General features: G+C 37.9%; 1 protein-coding gene across 1 annotated transcript in view; it reads left to right on the top strand.

The window, feature by feature from the left end:
* Window positions 1-14807, top strand: part of LOC128690516 (phosphatidylserine synthase 2) — a gene marked incomplete in the record, with an annotated part of 412859 nt that overhangs the window by 255760 nt on the left and 142292 nt on the right. Inside the window, 1 exon segment of the mRNA XM_070089624.1 lies at window positions 3276-3426. Coding sequence (XP_069945725.1) covers window positions 3276-3426 — 151 coding nt within the window.

Raw genomic sequence — 14807 nt, 5'->3', positions numbered from 1 at the left:
AAAAATTGATTCTCGGCTGGGGTCACAATCTGTGTGGAATTTGCACGTTCATATTTGAACTGCATGGGTAGGAGGTTCTCCTTACAATTTTTGCTTTGCAAACATTTACTCCTTGATTTAACCATGTTGCAATGAGTGTTAAAGGTGCACTGTGCACCCCTGATGTTTGCAGTAAGACCCCACCTATATGGCAGGTTAGGATCCAGGCTATCGCCAGAAAGCAGAATGCTATTTATTCTACTTATAAATGCATATAAATGCCAGACAAGAAGTTTACCCTAAATTATATTAAGTTAGTAATAGAACTAGGCATTAAAAACACAATAAAAAGTAAAATACATACACAGTACATTCATTACTTACCTTAAAATAATTGTAGTCTTATTAATATAGGGCAAGAGGTGAGTAGTACTCATTTGTAGGAAGTCAGGTGTAGGTAGCCCTGGCTCCCCGTCCTGATCTTAATATACGATATTTAAGGCAGCCCAGAGAGATAAAATACATGTACACATACAATACACTCATTATTTACCTTGAAATATGTGTAGTCTTAATGTTGGATGAGAGGCGAGTAGTACTTATTTGTAGGAAGTCAGATGTAGGTAGCCGGTAGGTGTATCCTGCCTGGGCTACACTGACCGGCTATCTACACTGTAGCCCAGAGCCATGTTATTGCCATCGACATACCTTGTTCACTGAATTTAATCGTTTCTAACAACTGCTTTTAGATTCCATCATAAACGAAGGGAGAAGTAATGAATAATTCATGCCGAGAATTGTAAACAAAAACGCAGTGTTAAGGGAAGTGACTAGGCCAAACGCAGATTCATACACATTTTCTCAAGTGCTGGACCAGAGAAAACATAATGTTTTCCCTGCGCCCAGCTCTCACACCTCCATAGCATGTAAACATAGCATGTTTATATGCTATGTAATGTGTTTCTTATATAATTTTGAAGAAAATATCATAGATGAATTAATGAAAATATCTATATTAATGTAAAATAAGACATTTAATATGCTCAAGAGTGATTATTATTATGTACTATTAATATTACTATTGCAGTAAGACTAGAGGGACACTCTTAGTGATTTTAATGTGTACCTGCATGCCAGCACAGCGTGTAAGTATATTTTGGTACAGGTACACAAGTATTATTATCAGAGCACATATAAAATATGCAATAACTTTAAAACGCTTGAAATTTTGGAAAGTTTCCAGACATAATAGAGAGATGCGCTCATGGAGAATGTAAACAAATTGGGTGGGTTGTGCCATATTAGAAAGACAGGTTGCTGTAAAGCGAGTTTTGGTCATAATTTGAAATCACTGTATTAGCAGAACATCATAAGGTGAAATGGTGTAAAGCAGGGCCCTACTGTATATCAATTAGAATATGGTAAATTTGGTTTTGTTATACGTACATCATTTCCCTTAAAGTCAGTTTCCAAGAACCTGTCGACGACGTTAAGAGAGGACTTGTTATATTTCATAGTGGGTGTAATATTTTGTTGAGAGATACAATTATATTTTATAGCAGGTGTAATATTTTGTCAAGAGATACAGTGGAACCTCAGTTGTCGAACTTAATTCATTTCAGATGTCGGTTCAGCAAACAAACCAATTTTTCCCATAAAGAATAATGTAAATAGAATTACTCTGTTCCAGACCAAAAATGACAGTATAATAATTTATTAATAATAATAATAATGTTGTGTATCTTTATATGTGTATGCTTCTAGACTGTTGTATTCTGAGCACCTCTGCAAAAACAGTGATAATGTGCGAGTGTGGTGAAAGTGTTGAATGATGATGATGAAAGTATTTTCTTTTTGGGGATTTTCTTTCTTTTTTGGGTACCCTGCCTCGGTGGGAGACGGCCGACTTGTTGAAAAAAAAAAAAAAAAAAATAATAATGTACTAACTACTACACAAAACAATGTATAAAATTATACAGCATACAGAAATCATAAAAGTGAATACTAAATGAAAATTTAACTGAAATACCGTACAGTGAATGAAAATTTAACTGCCTCTTACCTGGCAGAGGAGAGCTAATGGCAAAATTCTAGCGGCTTCAAATCTTGTGGGAGAAAACTGGTAGAGAATGGGTCTGCATGGTCGGTATATGCAGTATAAGAAAAAATCCTGCAGCATGCAGTGCATAAGGAGAAAAAACTGCAACTGTGTTTTTGGCTTAAAACAGCGACTTTGCGGTGTATTTTCGTATGGTTGTATTCTTGTTTTCTTGGTCTCATTTGATAGATTGGAAGATATATTACAGAAATATAGATGATTTTCAATGGTTTAAAGAATAAAAGTAGCGTGAAATTGAGCTCAAAGAATCGGAAATGTTTGATTTTTGCCGAAGTTCAAGAGTAAACAAATCATATCACGCGTCTAATACACATCAACTGGTGGGTCTAATATGCATTCACAAATGTGCTGATATTATTTATACAATTATTACAATTATGCAGTACTCTAAATAACAGTAAATCTTCTATTTTTGTGCGAATAAAATTCAAAATGAAAAGCAAGCGTAATGTAAGAGGGGCCAGGAGATGTGACTAATGAACAGATAAAATGTAATTTTAGTGCCAGGAATATCTGCATTGTTTATGCTGGACCATATTTTGAAATTGGTCTTTCTTGAATTTTGTGTAAAATTAGCCAAATCACTTCACTGAGTAGTTGATACAGGTAAATGGGAAGTTTCTTGTACTCATTCGATAGAATAAAAGGAATTCTAACAAAATAGCTATGAGTTTGGTCGACTGGAACAATGGAATTGGCCTAAAATAGGGTTCAAAGTGGACAGAATTGCCAATGTTTAAATATCACCAAGACCGCTAACTTTGTGATAGTGTAATTTAGTAAGCTTTCCATCAGATTTCGTACTTTTGGTTTCACTGCCTTCACAAGATACCCAGCAACAGCTCGAGATGTTTACAGCACGCTTTAGTTGCTATATTGACTGAGACCCACGCTGTGGATGCTGTCTCCTGATCATGTGGTCTGAGCATTGTCATTTGACAACCTAGATCACGTACGAAAACCAGGACTAAATTCCTTGTTCAGGAACCGATTTGTTCGACAACTAGTCTGTTTGACAACTGAGGTTCCACTGTACTGGTATGTGGAAAACTAGAAATTCACAATTTGTAATGGTTAGTTATGAGAAGAATGATGCTATTGACCAAATCTTGAAGAAATAAATCTTGTACTGTATCACTCTTCCACTGCATATAAAAGTTGTATATTTTTGTTGCAGAGGTTTAGTCGCCAGTGTGTCTGCCTTCATCCTCTTGGGAGTAACTGTGACCCCTGATGGGCCATTCAAGCGGCCGCACCCTGCAATATGGAGGTTCACCTTTATAATATCCATCGTTTATGAACTCAGCCTAATATTTATGCTATATCAAGTATGTGCCAACACCCAGCTCTTCCTCCCAGAGGGTGTGATCATGCTTAAGTGATAAAAAGTTGTGCAGTTTGATTTTTTTTTTTTAGGTAACAGTTTTATTGTTGAAAATTTTCAGTTATGATTCATGGGTGTACTGATCAAAAGATTGAGAACATTTTGGAAGTCTTATTGGACCTAGTGTAATGTGAGGTCAGAGTTCATGGAAGGACTAAGAGCTGTGACATTGGAATACTTAAAGCACAGTAGCTTGTATATCATAGCATTAACCTTTTGAGGGCCCAGACCCTCAATCTGAAAATTCCCCTCAGGGTTCAAGAATTTAAAAAAAAAAACAAAAAAAAAATTATTATTTTTCTTATGAAATGGTAGAGAATCTTTTTCTGAATGTAATAAAACCAAAAGTATGAAATTTGATCTAAAATCGACGAAATTACGGTCGTGAATTTTGCTGCATCAGATATGCATCGGCGATTGTGCCCACTTTGAGTCTTATTTTTGGCTAATTACATTGTTCCATTAGACCAAATTCTTAGCTATTTTGCTAGTATGTGTTTCATTTTATCTACTGAGAACAAGAAATTGCCCACTCGACTATTTCAACTACCCAGTAAAGTGATCGGAAATTGGTAACTTGGCCAATTTCACACAAAGTTCAAAATATTCCAGTTTCAAAATAGGTTCCAGAATGAACAGGGCAGGCATTCCTGGTACTAAAATAACATTTATCTGTTTATTAGTTATGTTTCCAGGCTTTACACATGAATTCTATTTCAAGTTTTTATTCACATAAAGAATTTTTATTATCACAAAAAAATAGAAGATTTACTGGTATGCAATATTGTAATAATTGTATAAATAATATCAGCGCATTTGTGAACGCACATTAGACCCACCAGCAGAAGTGTATTGGACGCATGCTGTGATTTGTTTACTCTTGAACATCGGCAAAAATCAAACATTTTTGCTACTTAGAGCTTAATTTTAAGCTATTTTGAGTACTAAAACCAGTCAAAATCATCTTTATTTCTGTAATATATCTTCCATTCTATCAAATGAGACCAAGAAACTGCAAATACAACCTTAAAAACCATACAAAAATACACCACAAAGTCGCTGTTTTAATCCAAAAACATGGTCACAGTTTTTTTTTCTCATTATGCACTCCGTGCTACAGGATTTTTTATGTGGTACACACATACCACATAGATGCATTCTCTCATATCTAGGCCAAAATTTACTGCTCACAGCTTATCTGAGTGAGCTGAGCTCATGACGTAGTACTATGGCTTGGAACCTGGCTTCACAGCTGTAGAACTATGGGGTGGTCCCTCAAAGGGTTAAGTTTCTTAGTGAAAATGAGAATCATCTTTTTCTTTAAATCATCTTTGTAATACATTGAGTAAACCCTCAATATAACAAACCTCTAAGTAACAGACTTAAGTAATGTGGAACAAATTCGCTAGGTCCATCGGTTGGGAAATTGTCCATTATTGTTGTTGTTATAACAAAACAGTGTCCACCCTTTCCACCATAGTTAATATTACTGGTCACCCACTTCTGCTCCCTCTTAGTCACTTATATTGAGTATTTTTTATTTTTATTAGTGAAGTTCAGGAAAAATTAATTGCAACATTTACTGTAGTAAAGTAATTTGTCTATGAGATGTCCATATAACGTAAACCTTACCACACTTCTGAATCTACATTCATATTACTGTCATTATATAATTGTAAAAGGCTCCTAAAATTAATCAGTTTTCTTCAACTCTTAAGGATTAAGGATTTTATTTCTTTGCATAGTTTACAATATGTAATTACAATTTTGATTTGCTAAGTATAAAGAAAGCCCTTTGATTGAACTTTGTATAGAAAGGGGTTTAGTTATAAGTAATACGTATTTTAAGAAAAAGAGGATAAATAAGTATACAAGATATGATGTAGGGTGTAATGACAGTAGTTTGTTGGACTACGTATTGGTAGATAAAAGACTATTGAGTAGACTTCAGGATGTACATGTTTATAGAGGGGCCACAGATATATCAGATCACTTTCTAGTTGTAGCTACAATGAGAGTAAAAGGTAGATGGGATACAAGGAAAATAGAAGCAGCAAGTAAGAGAGAGGTGAAGGTGTATAAACTAAAAGAGGACGCAATTAGGGTAAGATATAAACAACTATTGGAGAATAGATGGGCTAGTGAGAGTATAGGCAATGGGGTCGAAGATGTGTGGGGTAGGTTTAACTGTGTAGTGTTAGAGTGTTTAGCAGAAGTTTGTGGTTACAGGAAAGTGGGTGCGGGAGGGAAGAAGAGCAATTGGTGGAATGATCATGTAAATAGAGCAGTAAGAGAGAAAAAGTTAGCATATGAGAGGTTTTTACAAAGTAGAAGTGATACAAGGAGGGAAGAGTATATAGAGAGAAAAAGAGAGGTTAAGAGAGTGGTGAAGCATTTTAAAAAGAAAGCAAATGAGAGAGTGTTAGAGATGTTATCAACAAATTTTGTTGAAAATAAGAAAATGTTTTGGAGTGAGATTAATAAGTTGAGGAAGCCTAGGGAACAAATGGATTTGACAGTTAAACATAGGAGAGGAGAGTTATTAAATGAAGAGTTAGAGGTATTAGGAAGATGGAGGGAATATTTTGAGGAATTGTTAAATGTTCATGAAGATAGGGAAGCTGTGATTTCGTTTATAGGGCAAGGAGGAATAGCATCTTGTAGGGGTGAGGAAGAGCCAGTTGTGAATGTGGGGGAAGTTTGTGAGGCAGTGGGTAGAATGAAAGGGGGTAAGGCAGCTGGGATTCATGGGATAAAGATAGAAATGTTGAAAGCAGGAGGGAATATAGTTTTGGAGAGGTTGGTGCTATTTAATAAATATATGGAAGAGGGTAAGGTACCTAGGGATTGGCAGAGAGCACGCATAGTTCCTTTGTATAAAGGGAAAGGGGATAAAAGATGGTGCAAAAATTATTGGGGAATAAGTCTGTTGAGTATACCTGGTAAAGTGTATGGTAGAGTTATTATTGAAAGAATTAAGAGTAAGACGGAGAGTAGGATAGTAGATGAACGAGGAAACATATAGGCGAACAGTATTTAGATAAGGGTAAAGAGGTTTTTGTGGCATATATAGGATCATTATTTAATTGTAGCTACAGTTAGAGTAAGAGGTAGATGGGACAAGAGGAAGGTGGCAATAACAAGTAGGAGTGAAGTGAAAGTATAAGCTAAGGGAGGAGGAAGTTCGGGCGAGATATTAGCGACTATTGGCAGAAAGGTGGGTTAGTGCAAAGATGAGTAGTGGGGGGGAAGGGTTGAAGAGGGTTGGATGAGTTTTAAAAATGCAGTATTAGAATGTGGGGCAGAAGTTTGTGGTTATAGGAGGGTGGGGGCAGGAGGAAAGAGGAGTGATTGGTGGAATGATGAAGTAAAGGGTGTGATAAAAGAGAAAAAGTTAGCTTATGAGAGGTTTTTACAAAGCAGAAGTGTTATAAGAAGAGCAGAGTATATGGAGACTAAAAGAAAAGTGAAGAGAGTGGTGAGAGAGTGCAAAAGGAGAGCAGATGATAGAATGGGAGAGGCACTGTCAAGAAATTTTAATGAAAATAAGAAAAATTTTTGGAGTGAGTTAAACAAGTTAAGAAAGCCTAGGGAATGTATGGATTTGTCAGTTAAAAACAGAGTAGGAGAGTTAGTAGATGGGGAGATGGAGGTATTAGGTAGATGGCGAGAATATTTTGAGGAACTTTTAAATGTCGACGAAGAAAGGGAGGCGGTAATTTCATGCACTGGCCAGGGAGGTATACCATCTTTTAGGAGTGAAGAAGAGCAGAATGTAAGTGTGGGGGAGGTATGTGAGGCATTACATAGAATGAAAGGGGGTAAAGCAGCTGGAACTGATGGGATCATGACAGAAATGTTAAAAGCAGGGGGGGATATAGTGTTGGAGTGGTTGGTACTTTTGTTTAATAAATGCATGAAAGAGGGGAAGGTACCTAGGGATTGGCAGAGAGCATGTATAGTCCCTTTATATAAAGGGAAGGGGGACAAAAGAGATGGTAAAAATTACAGAGGAATAAGTTTACTGAGTATACCAGGGAGTATAAAGTATAAAGTATAAAGGGAAGGGGGACAAAAGAGATGGTAAAAATTATAGAGGAATAAGTTTACTGAGTATACCAGGAAAAGTGTATGGTAGGGTTATAATTGAAAGAATTAGAGGTAAGACAGAATGTAGGATTGCAGATGAGCAAGGAGGTTTCAGAGTGGGTAGGGGATGTGTAGATCAAGTGTTTACATTGAAACATATATGTGAACATAATTTAGATAAAGGTAGGGAAGTTTTTATTGCATTTATGGATTTAGAAAAGGCATATGATAGAGTGGATAGGGGAACAATGTGGCAGATGTTGCAAGTAATATATGGAATAGGCGGTAAGTTGCTAAATGCTGTAAAGAGTTTTTATAAGGATAGTGAGGCTCAGGTTAGGGTGTGTAGAAGAGAGGGAGACTATTTCCTGGTAAAAGTAGGTCAGAGACAGGGATGTGTAATGTCACCATAGTTGTTTAATATATTTATAGATGGGGTTGTAAAAGAAGTAAATGCTAGGGTGTTCGGTAGAGGGGTGGGATTAAATTATGGGGAATCAAATACGAAATGGGAATTGATACAGTTACTTTTTGCTGATGATACTGTGCTTATGGGAGATTCCAAAGAAAAATTGCGAAGGTTAGTGGATGAGTTTGGGAATGTGTGTAAAGGTAAATAGTTGAAAGTGAACATAGAAAAGAGTAAGGTGATGAGGGTATCAAATGATTTAGATAAAGAAAAATTGAATATCAAATTGGGGAGGAGGAGTATGGAAGAAGTGAATGTTTTCAGATACGTACTTGGGAGTTGACGTGTTGGCGGATGGATTTATGAAGGATGAGGTTAATCGTAGAATTGATGAGGGAGAAGAGGTGAGTGGTGAGTTGAGGTATATGTGAAGTCAAAAAATGTTATCTATGGAGGCAAAGAAGGGAATGTATGAAAGTATAGTAGTATCAACACTCTTATATAGGTGTGAAGCTTGGGTTGTGAATGCAGCAGCGAGGAGGTAGTTGGAGGCAGTGGAGACGCCCTGTCTAAGGGCAATGTGTGGTGTAAATATTATTCAGAAAATTAGGAGTGTGGAAATTAGGAGAAGGTGTGGAGTTAATAAAAGTATTAGTCAGAGGGCTGAAGAGGGGTTGTTGAGGTGGTTTGGTCATTTAGAGAGAATGAATCAAAGTAGAATGACATGGAGAGCATTTAAATCTGTTGGAGAAGGAAGGCGGGGTAGGGGTCGTCCTCGAAAAGGTTGGAAGGAAGGGGTAAGGGAGGTTTTGTGGGCGAGGGACTTGGACTTCCAGCAGGCGTGCATGAGTGTGTTCGATAGGAGTGAATGGAGACAAATGGTATTTGGGACCTGATGATCTGTTGGAGTGTGAGCAGGGTAATATTTAGTGAAGAGATTCAGGGAAACCGGTTATTTTTATATAGCCGGACTTGAATCCTGGAAATGGGAAGTACAGTGCCTGCACTCTAAAGGAGGGGTTTCGGGATATTAGCAGTTTGGAGGGATATGTTGTGTATCTTTATACATATATGATTCCAAACTGTTGTGTTCTGAGCACCTCTGCAAAAACAGTGATTATGTGTGAGTGAGGTGAAAGTGTTGAATGATGATGAAAGTATTTTCTTTTTGGGGATTTTCTTTCTTTTTGGGTCACCCTGCCTTGGTGGGAGACAGCTGACTTGTTGAAAAAAAAAATATGACAGGGTGGATAGGGGGGCAATGTGGCAGATGTTGCAGGTGTATGGTATGGGAGGTAGATTACTGAAAGTAGTGAAGAGCTTTTTTCGAGGATAGTGAGGCTCAGGTTAGAGTATGTAGGAGAGAGGGAGATTATTTCCCAGTAAAAGTAGGCCATAGACAAGGATGTGTGATGTCATCATGGTTATTCAATATACAGTGGACCCCCGGTTAACGATATTTTTTCACTCCATGAGTATGTTCAGGTGCCAGTACTGACCGAATTTATTCCCGTAAGGAATATTGTGAAGTAGATTAGTCCATTTCAGACCCCCAAACATACATGTACAAACGCACTTACATAAATACACTTACATAATTGGTCGCATTCGGAGGTAATCGTTATGCGGGGGTCCACTGTACATGTATTTATATATGGGGTTGTAAGAGAAGTGAATGCTAGGGTATTGGCAAGAGGTGTAGAGTTAATTAAAAGATAAAGAATCAAACACAAATTGGGAGTTGTCACAGTTGCTCTTTGCTGATGACATGGTGCTTTTGGAAGATTCTGAAGAGAAGTTGCAGAGGTTGGTGAATGAATTTGGTAGGGTATGTAAAAGAAGAAAATTGAAAGTGAATATAGGAAAGAGTAAGGTTATGAGGATAAAAAGATTAGGTGACGAAAGACTGGATATCAGTTTGGAGGGAGAGAGTATGGAGCAGGTGAATGTATTCAGATATTTAGGAGTGGGCATGTCAGCAGATGGGTCTATGAAGGATGAGGTGAATCACAGAATTGATGAGTGGAAAAGGGTGAGTGGTGCACTTAAGAGTCTGTGGAGACAAAGAACTTTGTCCGTGGAAGCAAAAAAGGGGAATGTATGAGAGTATAGTTGTACCAACACTCGTGTATGAGTGTGAAACATGGGTGATGAATGTTGCAACGAGGAGAAGGCTGGAGGCAGTGGAGATGTCATGTCTGAGGGCAATGTGTGGTGTGTACATAATACTTAGAATTCATAGTTCGGAAATTAGGAGGTGTGGCATTACCAAAACTATTATCCAGAGGGCTGAGGAGGGGTTGTTGAGGTGGTTCGGACATGTAGAGAGAATGGAACAAAACAGAATGACTTCGAGAGTGTATAAATCTGTAGTGAAAGGAAGGTGGGGTAGGGGTCGGCCTAGGAAGGGTTGGCGGGAGGGGGTAAAGGAGGTTTTGTGTGCGAGGTGTTTGGAGTTCCAGCAAGCATATATGAGCGTATTTGACAGGAGTGAATGGAGACAAATGGTTTTTAATACTTGACGTGCTGTTGGAGTGTGAGCAAAGTAGCATTTATGAAGGGATTCAGGGAAACCGGCAGGCCGGACTTGAGTCCTGGAGATGGGAAGTACAGTGCCTGCACTCTGAAGGAGGGGTGTTAATTTTGCAGTTTTATAACTGTAGTGTAAAGCACCCCTCTGGCAAGACAGTGATGGAGTGAATGATGATGAAAGGTTTTTCTTTTTCGGGCCACCCTGCCTTGGTGGGAATCGGCCGATGTGTTAGTAAAAACAAAAAAGCCACTATCATGCCTGGTCATTTTGAGCAGACTAAACTTAATGCTTAACATGCTACTTAATACTATGTATACAGTGGAACCCCGATTATCGGCCATAATTCATTCCAGAATGTCGGCTGATAACCGAAATAGCTGAAAACTAAATTAATATTTCCCATAAGAATTAATGGAAATATAATTAATCCGTTCCAAACAAAAATATTCACAAAAAAATATATTTTTTAACAATTATGTAAGTATTACATACCTTTATTGAAGGCTAATGCTGGCTTCTGGAAGATAGGGAGGAGGAAGGAGGGAGGAATTAGTGTTTGGAAGGGGAATCCCCCTCCATGAAGACTTTAGGTAGCAAAGCCTTCTCTGGGGTTACTTCCCAGCTTGAGAGTCACTGGACCCCTGTCTCACAAAATAACTGTCCAGAGTGCTCTGTTTCTGGTATCTCTTTAAGATTTCCCTAAAGTGGGACAGGGATGGACACAAGGGATATCAAAGAGAGTTTTGTCTTGTGTTATGCAAGTGCATTCTGTTGTAGTTCTCAAGGAGTTTGAGAGGAAGATTAATATTGGAGAATAATGCTCTGTGTATATCATAGGCACAATAATATGAGTGGGTATTTTGTATGTTAAGCAGGTTCAAGCTCTGAAATAGCAGTGGGGTGTGTTGCCTGGTGCAGGAGTTTGTAATCAATCTCACAGCAGCTTACTGTTGGATAATTAAAGGTTTAAGGTGATTTGCTGTGGTTGAACCCCATGCACAAATACCATACGTGAGGTAAGGGTAGATGAGAGAGTGGTAACAAGCAAGAAATGTGGTTTGGGGTACATAGTACCGTATCTTAGAGAGGATGCCTACTGTTTTGGAGATTTTTTTGGAGATATGCTGTATGTGGGTCTGAAATTTAAGATAGCTGTCAATGTGGAGGCCTAAAAATTTTCTGTCAATGTGTCTTGAAATGGAGGAACCATTTGTCAATATGTTTAGCTAAATATTTGCAGCTCTGTTTCCACACAGTATGAAGTAGGTTTTGTTGATACTGAGAGTAAGTTTGTTGGTCATCATCCTAGTGGATATTTTTAGTAGCTCATCATTTACAGTGTTTCTAAGTATGGTTTGATCTGGGTGAGAGAAGATATAAGTAGTGTCATCTGCAAAAAGAACAGGTTTAAGTAGCTTAGAAACATTAGGAGTCATTGATGTAAATGAGAAAGAGTAGTGGTCCAAGGACACTACCCTGGGGAACTCCAGCAACAACATTTTGTGTGGTGGAGGCAACACCATTTGTGTATACATTCTGGTGTCTATTGCTAAGATATGATTTTTAGGTAATCGAGTGAGTGTCCTCTGACCCCGTAATGTTCAAGCTTTGGGTGCAAGAGATCGTGGTCAATTGTATCAAATGCTTTCCGTAGGTCTATGAAGAGGCCCAGTGGAATTTCCTTTTTTTCCAGTGCCGTATATAGAAGTTCAAGCATATATATAATTGCATCATTTGTACTTTTGTTTGGCCTAAATCCAAACTGGCAGAGGTTAAGTATGTTGTAGGATACAAAGTAGGAGTAAACTTGCTTGTGAATTATTTTTTCAAAGATTTTAGATGAGAAGGGGTAGGTTTGATATAGGTCTAAAGTTATTTAAATCGGTAGGATCATCTTCTTTGTGGATAGGTGTAACCCTTGCTGTCTTGAGTAGGGATGGGAAGGTTGAAGATTCAGTGGACTTGTTAAAAAGTGTTGCAATAATGGGTGACAGCAATTGAGAAGCTTTTCTTTACATAAGTAGTGACAAGCTATTTAGGTCTTCTGCCTTGTTCTTTAGTGTTTTGATGATGAGTGAGATATCAGTAGGGTTTGTTGGGGCTAGGAATAGTGTATGTACTTGGGTAGTTACCAGTGAGAGCTTTTGGCTGTGTATTTGAGTTTGAGACTTTGCTTGCTAGTGTTGTTCCTACAGTCAAGAAAAAGGCATTTAGTTTGTTGGTAGTATCTGTTGGCTGGATGAGAGGTTCATTTGGTTTTAAGTTGATCACTTTTTTTCAAGGCAGTTTCCTAGATCCAAGAATTTGAGAGGGTTTTCCAGATCTTGTTCATATCTCCTTTTATGTCATAAAATCTGTTTTTGTAATACTTTTTTTAGCCATTCTTATTGATTTGAAAGTGTTGACAAGTATCGTTTCATCCATTCCTTCGTTATTTGACCCAAGTCCGAGTCGTTGGTAAATGAGTACATCACTAAGTGAGGAGGGGCTGTATACACTTTGTGCTGCAGGATTTTTTTTTATAGAGTGCACACTTAGCACGCAGAAATGTTCTCTCACATTTTTTTTTTTTCAACAAACCGGCCGTATCTCGTCAAGGTAGGGTGGCCCAAAAAGAAAAATGAAAGTTTCTCTTTTTAAATTTAGTAATTTATACAGGAGAAGGGGTTACTAGCCCCTTGCTCCCGGCATTTTAGTCGCCTCTTACAACACACATGGCTTATGGAGGAAGAATTCTGTTCCACTTCACCATGGAGATAAGAGGAAATAAACAAGAAGAAGAACTAGAAAGAAAATAGAAGAAAACCCAGAGGAGGTGTGCATATATATATGCTTGTACTGTACTTGTATGTGTAGTGTGACCTAAGAAAAAGTAGAAGTAGCAAGATGTACCTGAAATCTTGCATGTTTATGAGACCGACGAAAGACACTAGCAATCCTACCATCATGTAAAACAATTACAGGCTTTCGTTTTACACTCACTTGGCAGGACGGTAGTACCTCCCTGGGCAGTAGCTGTTTACCAACCTACTATGTAGGTTCTCTCATATGTAGGCCCAAATTTACTGGTCACAGCTTATCCAAATGAGATGAGCTCGTGGCAGCTGACAGTGGCTTCAAAGCCACCTTATCTTTATGGACAATGTATGGTGCATGTGCTTTACACAATGAGAAGCATTTCTTTTATTCGTTGGAGCCATGGCTAGGGCTAAAAGTAAGCAGGTTTTAAGAATAAATGGAGAAAAAGACAGTGGAATGACTTATGCAGTAAGTAGCACTGCCAAACAGTAGCAGAAGGTTGGTGTGGCAACCCTGGAAATTTCAAATTATGCTAATTGAAATTAGTGCCGGAATACCGATGGAACCGGATTACTGATTGCCGAATTAGTGATGGCCAACCTGTACTGTGCAACCTACTTTTACAGAACCATAAATTCTAATATTAACCATGAACTAAAACACTTTCTTGATACAGTGGTACCCCGAGTTCCAAACTTTCTTCATTCCAGAAGGGTGTTTGAGTGCCTTTACCAAGCGAATTTGTTCCCATAAGGAATAATGTAAATTAGACTAGTCTGTTTCAGACCCCCAAAAATACACTTACAAAAGTGTTAGGTTAAAATTCAATTCCATTGATGTAAAAAATGATCTAATAAGTTCCTCCATCAAGAAACAGAGTAATGTGTATATAAATGAGTGCCTAACTAAAAAACGTCAGAAATTATTATACAGACTTCAAAAACTTAAGCGTGATAATGCATCACTAAAACTGCTTTACTCGTGATGGCATTATCGTGGTAAAATTATCAGACACGGGTCGGAAGTTTGAAATAAATAATCAAGAGCTAGCATGTTTCTTCTCAATCACTGGTTTGACTGAACCTTGTTAAGCCATATCTCAACACATTATCAACCATGTTCAGTGCTGTAGTATAGTAGAATTTACCCTTATTCTAATTCATATTTTCATGACTGTTAGTGAATAACAGTAATTAATTCCCAGCTACTTAACCCTTTGACTGTCGTGGTCGTATATGTACGTCATAGGAGATACCGTGTTTGACGTATCTATACGCATAAATTCTAGCGGCTTCAAATCAAGCAGGAGAAAGCTGGTAGGCCTACATGTGAGAGAATGGGTCTCCATGGTCAGTGTGCACCATATAAAAAAAATCGGGGAGCCAGTGGTGCATTGTGGGAATACCATTTCAGTCGTCCTTTTTCAGCATGTCTAGCGGTAAGAAATATGTGACTTCCCTTCAAATCTGGGACTCTTCTTTTCCCAAGTGATGCT

This window comes from Cherax quadricarinatus, chromosome 29, assembly GCF_038502225.1.
Source record: "Cherax quadricarinatus isolate ZL_2023a chromosome 29, ASM3850222v1, whole genome shotgun sequence".
NCBI lineage: Eukaryota > Metazoa > Arthropoda > Malacostraca > Decapoda > Parastacidae > Cherax > Cherax quadricarinatus.
The sequence above is the reverse complement of the archived record's forward strand: the minus strand, read 5'-3'. Positions and strand labels throughout refer to the sequence as shown.